The sequence below is a fragment of the Colletes latitarsis genome, chromosome 6 (genome assembly GCF_051014445.1).
Source record: "Colletes latitarsis isolate SP2378_abdomen chromosome 6, iyColLati1, whole genome shotgun sequence".
NCBI classification, from domain to species: Eukaryota; Metazoa; Arthropoda; class Insecta; order Hymenoptera; family Colletidae; genus Colletes; species Colletes latitarsis.
Window position 1 is genome coordinate 17,364,076 of NC_135139.1, and position 18,288 is coordinate 17,382,363.

The 18,288-nt window shown below is 37.3% G+C and overlaps 2 protein-coding genes across 4 annotated transcripts in view; one reads left to right on the plus strand and one right to left on the minus strand.

Annotated features, from left to right (window-relative positions):
- LOC143342928 (uncharacterized) overlaps window positions 1-18,288 on the plus strand; it is a 454,297-nt gene that overhangs the window by 200,259 nt on the left and 235,750 nt on the right. The window lies entirely within an intron of this gene.
- On the minus strand, window positions 9,867-17,314 carry LOC143342926 (uncharacterized). 3 transcript variants are annotated; one of them, XM_076767262.1, is made up of 13 exons: window positions 17,128-17,314; window positions 14,642-14,814; window positions 14,331-14,554; window positions 13,896-14,260; window positions 13,609-13,778; window positions 13,377-13,513; window positions 13,101-13,251; window positions 12,858-12,999; window positions 12,499-12,771; window positions 12,290-12,426; window positions 11,893-12,011; window positions 11,586-11,813; window positions 9,867-11,371 (listed from the first exon to the last, which is right to left on the minus strand). In XM_076767262.1, the coding sequence occupies exons 2-13, from the start codon at window positions 14,769-14,771 to the stop codon at window positions 11,312-11,314; spliced, it is 2,136 nt and encodes a 711-aa protein (XP_076623377.1). In that variant the 5' UTR covers window positions 14,772-14,814; window positions 17,128-17,314; the 3' UTR covers window positions 9,867-11,311. The 3 variants fall into 3 exon arrangements, with proteins under 3 accessions (XP_076623377.1, XP_076623375.1, XP_076623376.1); XM_076767260.1 differs by having other exon boundaries at window positions 11,893-12,035; XM_076767261.1 differs by lacking the exon at window positions 17,128-17,314 and adding an exon at window positions 16,705-17,056 and having other exon boundaries at window positions 11,893-12,035.

Genomic DNA, 18,288 nt, shown 5'->3' on the forward strand with positions numbered 1-18,288 from the left:
ATAAAATTTAGTTCTAAGAGAAAGCAACACGGACATTTCAAGAGTATTAATTTTGTTCGAAGAAAAATAGCTCGTTTCGAAAGACAAAAGAAATAATGGCCTTGAAAAGTTCCTGAAATATGCAACAAGCTTTTCACCTGGTTTTAAAAATACCCTATCTATTATATAATTTGAAACATTGGTTACACCTCATTCAGAACGCCTATTATGTGGTTTGCCAATTATAGGAAATATTCTAAGTATGAAATAATGTTGCAAAGTGTACGACATCGTGTAAAATGGTATGTCCTACTTAGATCACGATTATTCCTCAATATTAAACATGCTTAACATGTCAACATTGATAGATTGCAATATAGTATGAGATATAATCTTCATTTTTAAGATCTGTAATTCATAGATCAGATGTTTGCTCTTATTAAGCCTCGTTAACTTTCACGTGCCAGTTAGGCACATTAGGAGAAATCCAATTTTCCACTGTTTAACTTCAAAAAGTATATACAGAAGCCAATTAACTGTCGAGCCCATATACAACTCAGTGCACTGCAACTAAGTCCAGGTGTATGTAATGAATATTCAAAACTGATTTTCTCGTCAACAAAGTCCCAGTTGAAAACTGTACGAACGCTTTTAACACCACTACCTTAATTAAAGAAACTTCTCAATTCTAAGTTGTTGGAATCTGACACCTAGTGCTGTAACAACTCATACCTGAGATACAGAGGTATTTACAGGATTAAAATCAAGACTTGAAAACTATTAAAATATAGGTTTAGGTATTTCACAACAGTTTCGTTCAGAACTTCTATACAATGATTTGAAACAACTATTTCCAGAACCTTTTCAATCCCTGATTAGAATCCAAGGTCGAGTTCTGTTTTCAGACAGTTATTATAAAACTGACTATATCTCAGATATAATCCCAGTATAGACAGACGCGAAATTTTTTATTTAGACAAGAATTTAGTCCATCTCCGCGAAGGAGTGTATCCTTCGCCGTGCGTTCAGGGTCTCCACGAGCCTTTGTCCCCCACCCAGCGCGGCCATTTTCTTTCTCTTCGCTTTCTTTTCGGTGAATACCTAGCAGGTCTGAAGTAGACGCGTGTACGTACGAAGTTCAACGATACCATGACGAAGAAAACGAGCAGAACCGAGCGAGGAAAGAAAGGCTGGAAGAAGGCAACGTCGTCGAAGCCGTTGGCAGAGGAGGAGGAGGAGGAAAGGCAGAAGAACGCGAGAAAGAAGCTAAAGAGAAGCGACCAGAAAAGACACACGAGCGATGAGTCATCGTAAAAAGAGGAAAGCCGGTGGTCGACTACTCTGATTCGAAGCGATCGTGCCTCGGGATTTTCTACCGGTTTTTTGCTGGTATACCGTTTCTTTCGACATTTTAATACGCGGAACACCGACATCGTCGAAACGATCGATGTTCCGGTAACACGGAAAACGAAAACCTGAAAGGACGATGGATGTGGTCAGTGACAAGCACGGTCGAGCACTGATTGACGATCGGCTGGCTGCTTTGATCTCCGGTACTGAGCGAAATCCACGCTTCGTATTAGACGTCGACCAGAGGAACCGGGAGCCGATTTTTCTACGGTATCTCATCTTTTGCGGTGTATCGAGATCGCGAGATGGATTATCCCACAGACAGCTAGCCTCCTTTGAGGGATACACGGGGTATAAAGCGCGAGAACATGCGTTCGACGATCGTCGAGAGCAGCTACCGTTACGGACGTATCAACGATCGTCGCCATTGCGAATGGGATCGGTTATTATCTGTTATACATACACGATGCTCTTTGATATTAAACAGCCTCTTTAACGGCATCGAGAAGAAACTGACAGGATAACGATTCGGTCGCTCATAATCATTGCTCGGCTTGCTCGAGCTGACGAGGGTGCAGACTTTTACAACCGAGATTCTTAATCTTCTTGCTCGTGGATTCCTTCGGGACAACTAGTTTTCACCTACGGTAAATATATACGTGTTTTAGAAAAGATTATAAGTGCGTAGAAATCAACTTTTTGCCACTAAAGAATTTGTACAATTTTTGAGAAACAACCTCTATGAAAGATGTGAAACAAATCGTTGCTTTCCTTTTGTGATAGTTAAAGGACTGTTTTTTTGAGTCGATGAGGCAAAGTGTCTCTCTTTAAAACCGTATCGCTACGCAAGATTTGGGATAGGCTCGTGTCCCTGCCAGTTTCCCTTTCGACGGTTCGATCCTTATAAGAAGCGACAGCAAGAGCGTGTCCCCGTGCACGAAACGAAATGAATTCGCGACTACGGTGCGTGGAACGTAATCGCACCCACGAGCAACGCCATAATCGGCCGTTATGTTACGTCTTTATCGGGCCGCGTAGCCCCGTGCTCGTCGCGTTCCAGCGAAAAAGCGAACGCCAATTTGCAACGAAGGCGTGGCGTCGTTGCAACGAGAACCGCAAGGACAGAGACATTAAAGCTTTTATTTCGTCGTGGAACGATTTGCATCCCGCAGTACCGCAGATTCTCTCTTGTTTCACCCACGTACTCAAGGTGGTCGGAAATCCCGAAATGCTAATCTCGCCCATTTGTAATTCTAGAAACGATCTATTGGAACGGAAAGTCTCTGTGTTCCATTCTTGCTACATTTTCTTTTCGTAAGCTCAATTAATCTTTCACGTATATTCGGAGAGGAACTTACAATCTTAGTGTGGGGTCCTGTTGATGAGATGGAAAAGGAAAGGAGAGGAGAGCATTTCGTCTGGAAGGTCGGTCGAGCGCTTGCGAGAGAAACGGTCCCTCTGATGGTAAATACGGGAGGCGATGAACCCTACACTAGAAACAGTAAAGAAGATGAAGATAATTTGCAGGCGACGGTGAGTATTGTTAAGTTTATATCAACGAGGATGTGTACTTGGACGACTCACCTTGACTCCAAGTACAATTACATGGAAGGAAGTTTTCTTCTGGGTTTTCTTCATTCTGGTTGAATCTATAAGTTAACAGCACAATTAGATTCATCGTCTGGATTTACTCTCAACTACCACTCACTCTTTCGCACCCTGCACCGAACTAGTTCGGTGCAGGGTCCCAGGGGCCCCACGTGGAGGTGAGGTGAGTGGATTTGACCAGAGTGGGCCCACCAACGTCACCGAAATTCTCCGCACCAGACAGTAGCCCAGATATAAGAGAATATCAGCTAAATCGGGGTTTTCGACCTGACTGAAGCCAGGAAGTCCCACTCCAGCCTTGTGCCTCCATCTACAAGCTCCAATTGTCATAAATTATAGCCAGAGCTTGCATCAAAGTTTAATATTTCTGAAACGTGTGTCATCGAAACTCTTGGAACGACTTCGAAATTATTCAGAATAAAAACGCACGAACTTTCCGATCAACCCAATACATTCTCATTGGAAATACTGCGAACTGTCAGACGCTGACTTTGATGGAAATCACTTACATCATCGAGTACGAGAAAAAACTGTTTCTTAGGAAAGTACGAAGTATAAGTGTAATGATAGATATGTCAAATCCGTCTGGTGTGTCTCTACTAGCCGTGGTTGTAAAAATATAGTCACTTCCGGTACTCTTCTACATTAGTCAATTACATCATCGTTTGCAAGAAGTGAAATTGCGTCATAAGGCAGAGGTTAATTACTATTAACACCTTGGCTACCACGGTGGTCACTGATGACCGCCACTTTAAACTTACAACTTTAATAATCACATTACATTATAAACTTCAAGTAGTTAAAAAATCAGTCTCGTTGGAATAAATATAATTTCCAATATCGTTCGATGGATTAATAATTATAGATACAATTGGCATTTGGAAACGCTCTTAAGTATACCTCGACGATTTTTCCCGACCTGCAAATGTTAATGCGTGTCGATAGCGAAAACGAACAACAACAAGTTTTCTCCGACTCTAATTATAGGTTCGCGGCACATCGAAGGCAAGGAACACAAAGACTAAATTAACGCAGAGCGGATGTGAGCCTCTCCATAATCGAAGTTAGACAATAGGCACGACTACCACGCTCATCGACACGAGGAGCGTAATAAAATATACGGATATTTCTCCGAATAGCAAGGAGCCCAGCCCTGGGAGATCTTCCTGCATTACATTTCCAATGCAAAAGGGAGAAAGCTATACCGTGCAAGAGAATCAAACCGAATCGATAGTAACCATGTTTACGTTGAAACGTTCTACTCCTTCTACGAAAACACTCCCTATTCTCCTCCCTTGCCTCCATTATAATTTACACGCGAGGCAATAATTTCTACATCCGGGATATTTCAAATTAGACTTATCCGGAGTATTCCAAATTAGCAACACGAGATTAAAACCTAGAATACCGCGGAAATAAATAAAGAAATTAATCTGATCTCAACGTCAGTAGCGATGCTCGCTACTTTATCAAGAAACTTTGATGAACTAATGAGAGAGCATTGTTCCCGAATATAATACTCCCCCAGGAAACGTGTGTTGCCAACAGCTGACGCGATCCTGCATGCCAGCTTTGCGTAATTCGCGTTACGTAATGACAGCCGCGCCGATGACAGGGCCTTGGATCGGCGTCATCGGCTTTGTCCCAGGCTAAATATCGATCACTGTCCCGCATATGCGGTTATTATCGCGTACCGTTCGTTCGAAAGGAAAAAGAATCTGCGACGTATACGCGGCGATCGTTATGAAATACTGTAAACTCTGTCCCTGAGCATTGTGCAACTAAACTTCAACACTCGCAACACTCTTCATCCGTCCACGACTTCGTTTCGTTCAGACCTCCGACCCATTCGCACGATCCAACTTCCCAGTCAATGACATAATGGCTGCCCTCGTACGGGAACATTGGAACAGTACCTACGATCTGCGACAAAAATACATCATGTACTTCAAGAATCGTTAAACTATGATCATCAATGTATCGATATAAACAAATATTTCATAACGAATCTTACTAAACTTACTAACCACTTGAGAGAATGGAACGTTTCGTATATTTCTCTCAGCAACGCGCACGTATATCGCACGTGTCCGCGAATGGGCGTAGATTTTGCAATTGATCCAACGCCAGGAAACAAAGTAACATAATCGCCGTAATACATTTTTGCGCGAATCGATTTTATGCTTAATCGTATGCATTATAGGCTTCCATCGGCGGTTGCGGGTACGTGGATGAAGTCATTCGCGCGGCCGACCACTGCAACGGGTTAACAACATCCTGCAATTAAAGTACTTGCTCTGATATAGTTCTTGGAGATGTGGAGCAGCTAATAGTCTGGAGATGGAGACGGTGGAATTCGGTGAAATCATTTTCACTCGTTATCCGCTTCCGTTCTTTCTCCGGCGAGGAGAAAACGTCAAGTGGAAACGCGCTTCTTCGACCTTTGCGAGTCTCGGTGAACTGTTTGTGGAACACATTTTTCTAATACGCAAGTTTACTCCTGCGGAGGACCTAAAAATAAGATCGAAATGAGATTAACAATCGTAGCTATGCTTTTCCAATCTAACGATCTGTACGCAAAAGTTGATAAAGTGTTCGGACATATTTTTCGGGAGACGTAGAAGAAGATTGACAAATGTACAGTCGCAGTTTACGTTCGAAGAATCTCGTCTGTCTTGAAATTCAATTTTATACGCGTTCAGCAGCGACAAAAATGCTGACTCTCGGGGCTAGGCGACGTCAGATGTGTTTCTGACCAACAAGGAGAGACATACGGAGACATTTCGACGATAGTGACAGAGACTGATGACGACGATCAAGATATTTGACTTCTGGTAGCCGTGGGGTCAAGTTAAATGTATGAAAGGGTCGCGTACGCATGTCAGTCGTCAAGCCGGATCAAATTGCATATGTACGGGCTACAAAGGAACGACTCTTAACGTCTAGTAGCTCGAAGCACTGCCTCGCTTCCCACTTAATTACCGAAGTCGTACCGTCATTATTTATATCTACAAAAGGCATTTGTCGAGTACCATACGTATCGCTCGGATAAAAGGTATAGCTATCGTGACATGCGAGACCCACTTTTAGCAGTGGATTGGGGACGCAGGAACAATGAAATAGGTTCCTATAAACGTGTGCCCCGTTTGACATTGTTCCCAAGTTACAGTCATTTTGGTACTCTGGTAATTATTGAGGGGTTACATACACCTGGAAAGCCTACAAATTAAAAAGGGGATTATTTGAACATTTTTTTTTACTATAGCTTTCATTTTATCGAATAACTGTTATTAACAATTTTAAGCATATGCTTCTAACGATTGTTCCTGGAAAATTCATTCAAAAATTTCTGAAAATATTGGAAGTATAGAGGTTTCAGTAAGACAAGTTTGAAACAGTATTTGCGGTGCTAGAGACATGTTTGTGAAACTAATATTAACAGTAAAGATTGAATTATTCGATCATCGATCGTTTTCTTCGTTTATTGGATTTTATTGCTTGATTCGCGCGTATACGAGTATAAGAAATACATAGATTCCAACGGAATCGAACACGGTTAGGTCATCATTGTCCATGTTTATGGGCCGTCTAGGTGGTCCTCGTGAAAAGGAAACTGCATAATATATGCACGCGCGTTTTATTGCGACACACGAGCAAACGCATAAAGAGAAGGCAACCGCATTATACGCGACATGAGTCCACCGATACGCTGTGGACTCTTATCTTATGTACAGTGATGGGATCAATGATGACGCAAGTGGTGCCAGTATGGTTCTTTTTCGTGTGTTCAAATGGTTCAAACGGAAATTCAAATATTCACCTAAACCAGTTCATCTTAGATCACTAAAGGTTTATAAATTAGAAGACACCTAGGGGGAAAGAGAAGGCGACGTATATAAACATTTGGATAACTCAAGGACAAAAGCCCATTTTGACAAACTTGTTTCCTAGTTTTGATTGAAATGCGTGGTTTAAAAAAATCACGCATCCAATATTGAGGGGTTCCTTGTAAAAAAGCTTTGATCTTCTACTTCGTGATGACTTTAGTTGATCATTATTCTATGATCAAGGATGGTCAGCTTATGGTCATCGATGGTCAACAACGAGGTTGATACCAAGATGTCGGCGTTCCAGTGTAGATCCAAGAATAGCCAAGAGCACCAATCGAAATATGTAGTTCCTCTGTAAATAAACGAGTCGAATCAATTGTAAACTTAGACGTTGCATTTCCCTACCCGCCTGTTATCCTACAAAGGGTTATAAATAGACCTACTTCTGACCATTAGTATCCTGTACCTCGTCTGTGGTTCTACTCATTTTCTTTCATCTACCAAGAAGAAAAGCGTGTATACATATAAGTATCATTGAGACATCATCAATGGTAATAGTCGCCAGTTCGTTTGACGGTGCAACGACCGTTTCTTTCGCGTTTAATATTTCACATCTCGCGTTAACGTGACGTAAGCGATTACGTGTTTTCGCGTAAAACACTTTCATTTAGGAAACTTTCCTCGATCGCGGTGTTATTGCACATCGAGCAGGTTAATTAATTATTAGAAAGGGTGAAATTTCGCAAACGAAGTAACGTTAATCTAATTAATTTAATTTTGTTTGCTGTCGCGGGCGTCTATCTAAACCTCCGTACAATGGCGGCCAAGGGGGATGTGCCTCTTCTGCTTCTAACTTCTTAGAAACCGGAATATGGCTAACTGAAAACGATTTGGCAAAATTAGATTATCCCAAAAGTGTTCTCACTGACACGAATTTGGTTTTCAGGTGGTTTGCAACCTCCTCTCCTACGTGAAAACCACCGATACTCGGTATCGCGTAAAAGAAGGACCGTGGGAGGCGAAGAGAGTGCATTCGCGTGGGCCTTGTATCCTGTGCCACGTCCATTTGTCCCCGTGTCCGTTTCGTTTGTCGACAGTAGTATGTAAACGCTGTCGAGTAAAGATTATCTTTTGGTGGAAAACCAGTCACCGTAAATCGCTCGAAACGCTACGGATTCGTCGCGAATCTATCCGTACGAAGCGCTTTCTCCGTTTTCAATTAAAAACAAAGAATCCCGCTAATTATGACTTCATTAATTAAACTCGCTATCGGTGATCAACATCTCGCGATTTTTCTCTCGATATACACAGATACATCGTCTTAAACTGGATCAGCATTTCTCAAACTTCACCTTTTCGCGAATTCCCTAAATAGAAAACAGTTTTTAGAGATGCCCTTAGAGCAGAATGAAGCTTCGATTTTTATAATACTTCTTATACAAACAAAATTTGTATTTATATTTTAATAATTTTGTGTTCAATATATGTGTTCAATAGTTTCGTGTCTTCTTAAATTTTATCTACGTTGTTTACTGAGACAATGCATGAAATTAAATATGAAAATAGAATTTATTTAAAATACATTTCTCCTTACAGAAGCATGAAAACCTAGTTTGAGAAACGCTGAATTATACGGCGCACCGCTTAGATTAATATTTACATTTTCATTATATCGTCAAAATGATTTATTAAATAGCACATAACGCGAACAACGCGGTTCGGTAATATTTAATTATAGGTTGTATTATGTATGGGATAATACAATCGGCGAAGATCGATGACCCGCGTTAGAAAGGGAAATAACGTTTGGCGGTAATAAGTACAGCCGCGTCTTTCATCGAGCTGGTATACATCAGACTTAGACACATTCTAATTAAAACAAAATAACAATAACCTTATTCCCAGTGAAATACAAATAACTGTTCATTCGGGTTAATTCACCCAAATAAAATAACAAATAATTTGACATAAGAAGTTGTGGATAGATTACCTGTTATTTTATTTGAACAAATTAACTTTTACTTTGACTACAACAAATTGTTAAATTGGGAATTAAAAAGAATAAAAAATTCATTTAAAAAAAATTATTTGTTAAAATTTAGATAGATATTTTTGGTCAATGGGGGGACCCAACCCCCTGTAGCTCTCCCCTTTGTATCTATGTATTACCAGCTAGTCAACACTTTGCTTCAATAAATTACTTAAAATAAATATTAAAAGCGCTCCACGCCCTAAACATAAATAACTTTACATTTTACATCAATCGAGTGATCGTTGGATACGTTTAATTAAACAAATTAAAGGGGGTGCATACGATTATGAAACGCACCATGTTAGGTAACGTTTACACTCGCGATCATCAAAGTTTACCAACGTCGGGCGAATCGTTTGCACGCACGAAATTATACGCGTATTGTTACATCCGCTTTCAATCGACATTCTTTAGAAAGAGAGATTATTATTACGTCCTACGGACGCACTGGGAATACGAATGGAAGGCGTGAACCGCTGGGCGAGTAAAACGAAGGTACAATCATTCCCGATATAACTGTAAATATGATAAAAATCTTCCACGAACTAGATCAGAGTTTTTTAAACTCGAAATTCCTTTTCGCGAGATAAAATTATCAACGACTCCCAAAAGTTGCAGTCTATAAATATTACAAATTTAACTAACGTATTTTTTATATACAAAGAAATTTTAATGTTTCAAAATAATAAAAAATATATTTTATGTTATTCGACATTTTTTTATGAACTCCGAAAGGGATCGCAATCCATAATTTAAGAAACTTTGAACTATCGCGTGTTCTATAAATGGTCCCTGATAAACGAGACGATGATACGTAAATATGTATGGGGTGAACGGCCGTAAGGGGTGCAGTTGGGCGCGGCTTTTCCTAATAACACTAAAGGTGGAAGCAAACGTATCGAACGTCGTGGATTATTTATGGGACTCAAAGGAAAATAAACGGTAATCGGTTTCTGATTGCGGCTTTTCTTTTTAACAATAAAAAAAAAACATCCCGTGCATGTAACGGTGCAATGTTTTCACGTATACTAAAAATAATGTGACGCTGGGAATAATATCACCAAACGTTGTCGATGACATAACATTTATTACAGAGAAAATGCTACACCACTTTTCTTTGGGATAATGTACGAAAGTGCCTCGTTCCGAAGCGCACGCAATGATTATCAATCACTCAATTACAGTTTTACAGCTGAAGTGTAAAAAATTTTACAGTAATTTTACAGTTTTTCGAGACACATAGCATACTTATAGCTAATGATGTGCGAAAAACTGTGTGTAAGATTACGTTCACACTAATAATTTGATTACATAACTGAAACCTATATAATTCGTACCGATAATAAATTGCAATTTCTGGACGTCACACTAGTTTATATTATATGATAGAGTAAACTGTTAAAGGATGAAGCAACGCAAGGTACCTCAGATCCATTGAAATTTCATTTCGTTTTTTTTTTTTACAAATATACTCTTTATTATATTCTTTAATAAACGCAATTAACCTGGAAAAGAAAATATTCCGAGAATCCCTGTATTTTGTGCAACAAAAAATGTTGAAAGAAGTGGGATGAAAAAGAAGCATTGTAAACACACTGGTGATCATAATATTACACTTAACATCAAGTTACTGTCTGCCATTCATACATTTATATATGAACAAAAAGTTCAGTTTCGTATCATAATCGCAATTATTAATAGCATTCATAGGTACTTATTTGTAAAGTGACAGTTTATTATTATTACGAAATACGTATATACAATCACGAATGTAACATCTTTCAGGTGAACGAAAAAATTTCTAACCTATTTCTTCGTTACTAATGATTCTTATATACATACTTATGCATATGCAGTGTTATTCATGTAATATGCCATAAAATTCGATCGATACAATTAATATCAGCGTTCTTATTTCCCTTTAGTCATTCATAAAACACAGTGTTTCTCTATAAAATGAGGTGTAATAGTAAGCATTTATTTACACCTGCAGCCTCACTTCGTTTTGTAACTCCATCTTTGTTATCCACATTCCAACAATGGCCGACATCAGTCGGTTCAAACTTTTAGTATGCGCAGTACTTTTATATTGAAGTTTAAATAACTTGTTTAAAAATATTATGCCAACCTATATTACTAATATATTTGTTTTTCATTATTAAGGTGCTTTGTCGGTTTATGTTGACTTCCAAAGGAGATTAAATGTCACTGATAATAAGGTAAAATGATGTTTTACATTATTATAATTGTACATTCGATTGATATTCCACTAAACCACAAAACTACTGTTCCTTCATAAATTATTACGTACATCTAATGCACTAGTGGCAAAAAAGTTCTTGTACCATGTATGTGGACCACTTTAGCCCCGAAAGATAGCTCCGTTAAAGCCATGCAGAGTTTTTTAAATATCATAGTAGTACACTGCACTCACACAGTATGTACACTGTGACACTGTGATAGAGATAAAACATTTGACTATTACGTAAAGTTTTCTCTTGATTTATTCTTATTACGAAATTGTCTGCAATATATTTATATTGCCATTGGCTTCTTCTTCTTCTTCCTCTTCCTGAAATGTTGTTATTGATACACTGAATAATGTACCGTATTTTCAAGCAGTAATTTATAGGTATAAAAGAACACAAATAATATACCGAAATATATAGATCGCTATTAGTTCAGTATTCAAATGAATTAGAAACCACCATTGGACATTATTATTTAGTTCTTAATGATATAAATCCAAAATTAAGAAATTAATGGCTGGAGTAAAAATAATTTACCTCGTCAAATCCAAAACAAGTTTCCATTTCCTTCTGTAGCTTTGGGTCGCTTCGTGTATTTTGAGATGATTTAGTGGATGCTGACTCTAGTTTTAGTTCATCGATCTCTACGTCTTCATCTTCTTCCACCTCGTCCCCGTCTTCCCCTGTGCCGGTTACAATACCATTTTCTTGACTTAAAGGGTCTTGCATTACCAAATCTCCGTCTTCGCTCGCTACGACAGCCATCTGTTAAGACGAATAAAATCATGACATACTTACGCATAAACATTTCGCATTAATATTTAACGTTAAACAAATTCCGTACTTGATCGGTTCCTTGATTGTCAGCTAATTGAATAACTTCCAATACAACGTATTGTTGACCGTCACTTCCTTCAACTGCCATCATATCATCTTCGTCTTCTTCTTCTTCTTCTTCATAACCTTTAAGTTTAGAAGCTAAATCACCTGTTACCATAACATAACACATGGATATTAGTCAATGACCTGTGTACAGATCACATCGTAAGTGTCCCTGTGATTATAAGTTTCTATATAGTCGGTCATTCGTCATGTGTGTGTCGATAATTCACTTCATTCATTAAAAAGTAAACACGCACTGCTTCGGAAATGTTGAACTTGACTTATTACCAATTATTCAGACATAAGCGAATTAAGTAAAATCGACACTTTCAAGTAACGAGAAAAGTCATGGATCTAACCTGTCATGACTTCAACTCTCTGTCCATCTATGATTTGAATCTTTTTCTGTCTACCCATCTTTAGCGCTTGCTGTTTTTCTTGGAGAGATGATTCCGGATCATGAACAGCCATGTGTCGAATAAGGTTTCCTTTGTGCCTAAACGAATGTTTATTGTCATGTATCTTTGTTCTTTCTTGATTTAATATACGTATTATAAAAGTTACTTACCGGAACGGACGTTCACATTCGGGACACTGATGTGTCTTCTCTTGTGGCGGTGGAGGAACGTAAGAGGGATTATGATAAAGATTACAATGTCGTTTGAGAAGTTGTTTTTGTCTAAACGATTGAAAGCAATGATCGCATTGATAAGGTTTCTGATCTGTGTGAATTAACATGTGACTTTCAAGATGTCGTGCGGATATTGATGCATACGGACATAAATCACACTTGTAGCATTTTTCTCCCTCGTGTGTTTTACTGTGTAATTTGTAACTATATCTATAAAACCAGAAAAAGGATTATATATTTACAATATCGTGCGATAATGCTATTCAATTAACGCATAATTATTTTTATGTGCTTACCTATCCGGGAATGTTTTCCCACAGCGTTTACATTTCAAAGGTTTATCAGAAGTATGTAATTTTTGCACGTGAATTCTGAGATCCGTTTTTCGTCCACATGTTGTGGGACATAATTCGCATTGAAATACTGGCTTGTCGCCAACTGTAATATATAGTATTATACTATACCATAAATAACATTGATATAAAATGAGATTTTAAGTATTATAAATCTTATAAATAAATATACAATTCTTAACATACCGTTGTGTATCAATTTATGAGCTTTCAAGCTGTTAGACTGAGTGAATCTCGCCTGACAAAAATCACATTCGTATGGTTTTTCTCCCGTATGTATGCGCAAATGTCGTTTTAGCTTAAATGTGTCGGGGCTCGCATACGTGCAATGCGGACACTGTAATAAGGAGAAAAAACATTTTGTACTATATATATGAATGACTTTCAATTATATGTAATGAATGATTACAAAGTACGGTAATAATGTAAGTGCCAAGCAAAGTAAGTAATAATATAATGTACCTGATACGGACGTTCCCCGGTATGACATCTAATATGACGTTTCAATTTAGACAGTTCAACCGACGCGTAGTCACACTGATGACATTTATGTGGTTTTTCATGAGTGTGTCTATAACGAACATGTCTAACAAGTTCACCTATAAATAAATACTAATAATGATTGCAATGCTTTTGAATGAATTACGCGATCGTATAAAAATACAATATTGAATGTTTAGAAATTTTCACTTACCAGAAGTGGTAAATGCACTGTCACAAAACTTGCAATGATGAGGTTTGGTCCCAGTGTGTGTATTAACATGATTTTGGAGCGAGGCTAATGTCTTAAACCCTCTTTCACAAACACTACACTTGTGGGGTCTTTCTTCAGAATGTGATTTCATATGTCGCGATAACAAATACCTGGGTTATACAAGTTAACGAAATTTATTTTTTGCACTAACTTGTTCTTTAAGTTATAATATGATATAGAAACAAATGACAGAAGAATGAAAGAATAAGTCATTATAAAAAATTTACCGTTTTGGGCTCGTGTAATTACAGTAATTACACATATGAGCTTGAGTAACTGTTTGGGACTTTTTGGGTAGAAATTTAATAATTTTGGTTTTGTCATCTTCTGCTTCCGATTCCACGGGAACTTCATTGTCTTCATTGTCTTCAAAATCATAAACAGTAAGATCTTGTTCCCCTTCTCCTTCTTCACCCTCTGTTCCTTCTCTTTCCACAGGTCTGCTATCTTTGTCTTCAGAATCGGGTTGCTGAACAATTAACACGTAACTAACTTCGCCAGGATTGGTGTCGGACGGCACGATCGTGACAGTCTGATACGCATCTCCAGAGTTAATTACAACTTGATTATTACCATTATTACCCACTTGTCCCTGTAGAGTGACACATTTTTGTAACAATAATTTATATTTAACTAATATTCAAATGATCATTATATCTTACATCTTCGTCTCCTTCTACATTTTCAAGTTCTTCAATCTCATGATACTGTTCTTCCTGGGAAGTATCCCCTTCGTTCTGTACATCAGTTTCTTCTACTTCTTGAATTTGAACTTGCGTCATTACAGGTGTTTCATCACTATTTGCTTGATAATAATATTGACCAGATTGGTCAACAAAATAGGTTCCACCTTCCTCTCCACCTGACAATCCTTCTACTTGTTGCACTACAACAGGATATAATAGTATGCTCGCATGTTTTACTATGAATACCCAAAAAGATCACATAGAGAAATACATTGTAAAATACTAACATTGCACATGTTGCAATTGCTCTCCCTGACCTCCTTCTATTTCTTTATTAAATGTTTCCAAATATGTTTGTATCTCTGTCACAGATTCCTGCCCCTCTTCTAATTTAATTGTTGCTACGTTACTCGTCATGGTCGAATCATTAATTTATACGAGTATATCTTCTCGCATTAATCTGGAATATTATTAGTTGTTGCCTTTGTTATATGATGTAAAGTATTTAGTATATAAAATTTAATATCTTAAAATAATTGTTTTTGGACATTTATGTATTCTACATTAAACTGGTTGCAACAGTAACATACAGTATATATCACTAACTCTATCTGCAACAACATCTTCAATACTAATACTAATATTTATGTTGAAATATTTTCTAAGCTTATTATTTTTCACCATAAATGGCTTAATAGTTTACCATAGAAAAAAAACATTAATAACCTTCATATGACCTTCACGCATTTAGTTGCAAAAAAAAAGATTACAGTAGATTATGCAACCCTCAAAATCAATTAATTTTTGTCTGAAACATTTTCTGATACCATCAACACTTTTGAATATATTTGAATGGACACAGTTTGTGAGACACACTGTACATTGAAAGTGAAGTAAATACAGATTGTGTTCTTGGTTCTACTACCTATAAAGAAAAAGTTTCTATCTCTTTATCAAACAATAATCAATTCAGCTTATTACCTACAGTACTATTAAACTATATATAGCTTAAATCTTTGATGAAATAATCTAAAAACTGTAGATAAATATCTCTTAGCAAGTGTAATTATTCTCATATACATGTATTGGTTGTCCAAAAAGGTCAGGACCAAACTTATATTATGTGTTCACTCATATTCAAAAATGTTTTATTGATGGGATATAAATAATTACAATAAATGTTTGAAAATTCTTTCTTCTGCAAGAATGTAGTCTTCTGTTTGTCAATCTAGTGATTGCTGAACTCTTTCAAATATTCCAACTGTATTAGAAATAATAGTAAATGCATTTTAAATACATTCCTAAATCTAGTTTTTTGTTTTTATCATTATTTTATAAACATACATCTTTGCAATATCTAATATACATTTAAAAAACTGATAATAAAGGTATTAAAGCTGTAAGTCAGGACATATATTATACAAAAAATTTGTCCATAAATCTTTGAATGCATAATTTTTTAAGGAAGCACTTTCAGACATAAGTTTATAGAAACTTTCATCATCTGTTTGATCTCATTAAGACATACTGTAAGTTCTATCCTGACCTTTTTGAATATCTTATGTACTAAATTCTATGCAATTAAATAAAAGGGTATCAACAGAATGGGTAAGTTCATAATATATGTAAATTGTTATTGCAAAAAATTCATGATTAAATAAGCATAATTTAATACATTAATGAAACATTTTAACCATTAATGTGTTGGCCTTCTTCTGTATACAAAGTTCAGTTGTCCTGAGTAATTGAAAGTAACCATAGTTATTTGCATAAAATTATTTGACATCACTATAGACCAAACAAGCTGTATCACTGTAACATTTTCAGCTATGATTTCCAGTCCTATTCTGTACAACTATATGTATATGTATCTATAATAGTGATTTCATTGCTAATGTAACCATAATTGTACTGTAGAGTATTGAAATCGCAGCTGAATACGTATAGTAATACAGTATTTTTAGATTACGATGAAGTTAAAAAATTAAAAATGATATTAAAGTAAAACGCTGTTTCGTAATTTTTATTATTTAGGACAACTGAACTTCGCGTACCAAAGGAAACCACAACATGGAGGTCGGAACGTTCGATAAACGTATAAGCTATGCTCGCTTAGCTAATAATGCGCAAGTGTGAGCGATGTTGCAATCCAGGACGTACAAATACGTGTACGAATATGAATAATATGATTTCCATCGGATTATCACCGGTGTAGAAGTAGCAATGCACAAAACATTGCGGTTGCATGAAATTAAAGGGAGAAATCAATATCTGAGCGAAGAATTTGATGGTATGAAAGAATGGACGGGCGCATTCACGGAAGGGAGAACGGAATATTGGCGACTCAGACCACAATCTGGCGATCACCGAAATTTAACATATCGGCGTGATCGCGTAGCCGAGTCCAACAGGATTGACAGGAGCGACACACGCCGCCGCGGAACGCCATGTAACACCCGAAGCGGGTAATGCGAACGAGGATAACGCCATGGTCGAAATGCGATCGCGACGCAATGGACGAAGGAACGCGTGGAGATACGTAGCGGGTCTCCAGGTTTCCGTAATCGCGGACTCCCGTCGAACACCGGAGGCTCCGAAGTTGCGCATTCTGTCGGAAAGCTTTTAAGACAACGCGGGTGCTTTCGATTTCAGGACACAGGGGGCATTAACGACAAAAATTTCAGAAAATTATCACCGTCGGCGCTGTCATCAATATGGAGGACGCGACGGAAGGGAATACTGGCCGTTCTGCTACGTGCTCCGGACAACTCACCGATCTTCCACGCTTTGCTCGCGCCCAGTGGTCACAGGTTTCCTCTAGTATCGCCAAAAATCGTCTTTCTTCGAACGGAATTGTATTCACACGCTGTTCCAAGCTCGATCGCCGCACGAAATCTCGAAATTATTCGCTTACCTCATAAACTCTTGATCGTTCGTGTGAGGGCGTTGTGTAAGACCCGGAGAACAATATGGCCGATCGAACTGCAAACGTTCAAATGCTGCGCGTTGGTAGCTGCGCAATGGTGTGCGTCACACTCGTCGTGTTTACACCGGACGACCGTCGTTTTAGGTACTTCCGGGCATTGAAACTTCCGTGAACTCATCAATTTGATTGATTGTTTCCTTCTGAAACCGTTTACGTTTTCGTTTTAATTGCAACAATATTTTTTCTAATATGCAACAATTTAATTGACTCGTTGTTGTAACGTTACCTGATAATATAATTTCGAAGGAAATACAAATCTGCTGCGTTCACGTGCAAGCAGATGTACACTCATCGAAATAAAAAAAGATGACGCCATGCGAAAAAAGCGGGAAAATCGTAGTTGGAGAAGGGGATAAAATGGAGGATTTTGGGGGGGAGATAATCGTTCATTTGTTAGAAGCATCATCCTTTCCAACTGAAGTTGAGTTCAACAATTGTCAGCCATATTTTTAGTGCCGCCATAAGTAATAGTTTTCTGGATTCCACTAGGTGACTACAATTCTAAAAGAAATATTCACATTAGATCATTATAAAACTAATTTGTACAAATTTACAAATGTCGTATTCTTATAAACATTATCGATCGATAGAAATAATAATGTTTCACAGTATTATTGTGATAAGATTTACAGTTATATGAAATTTGTATCATGTAAAAAATAAGTTTAATTTATACATACTGGAAAAAGTAGAATCAACATCTGTTTTTGAAAAAACCTATAATTTAATTCTTTAGTATTCAAATTATTGCATAATTTCTTAAATAATAATTATTTAAATGTAACTTACATTGTACGAATTTTTACATCGTACAATACAATGATACAGGTCAAATTATGCAGTTAAGTAATGCACAATTTTCATTCAGTATAAATATATTAAATATATACTTTATTAACATAGTGTATAAAGTTATTACTAATAAAATATTTACATATAAATACAACT

Excerpts from the sequence above, each read along its gene's own strand:
- LOC143342926 (XM_076767260.1), bottom strand. The coding sequence starts at position 14,771 with ATGACGAGTAACGTAGCAACAATTAAATTAGAAGAGGGGCAGGAATCT. Across the intron at positions 14,555-14,641 it reads GCAATTGCAACATGTGCAAT|TGCAACAAGTAGAAGGATTG; the intron begins GTTAGTATTTTA and ends ATCCTGTTGTAG. Across the intron at positions 13,514-13,608 it reads CAGTGCATTTACCACTTCTG|GTGAACTTGTTAGACATGTT; the intron begins GTAAGTGAAAAT and ends ATTTATTTATAG.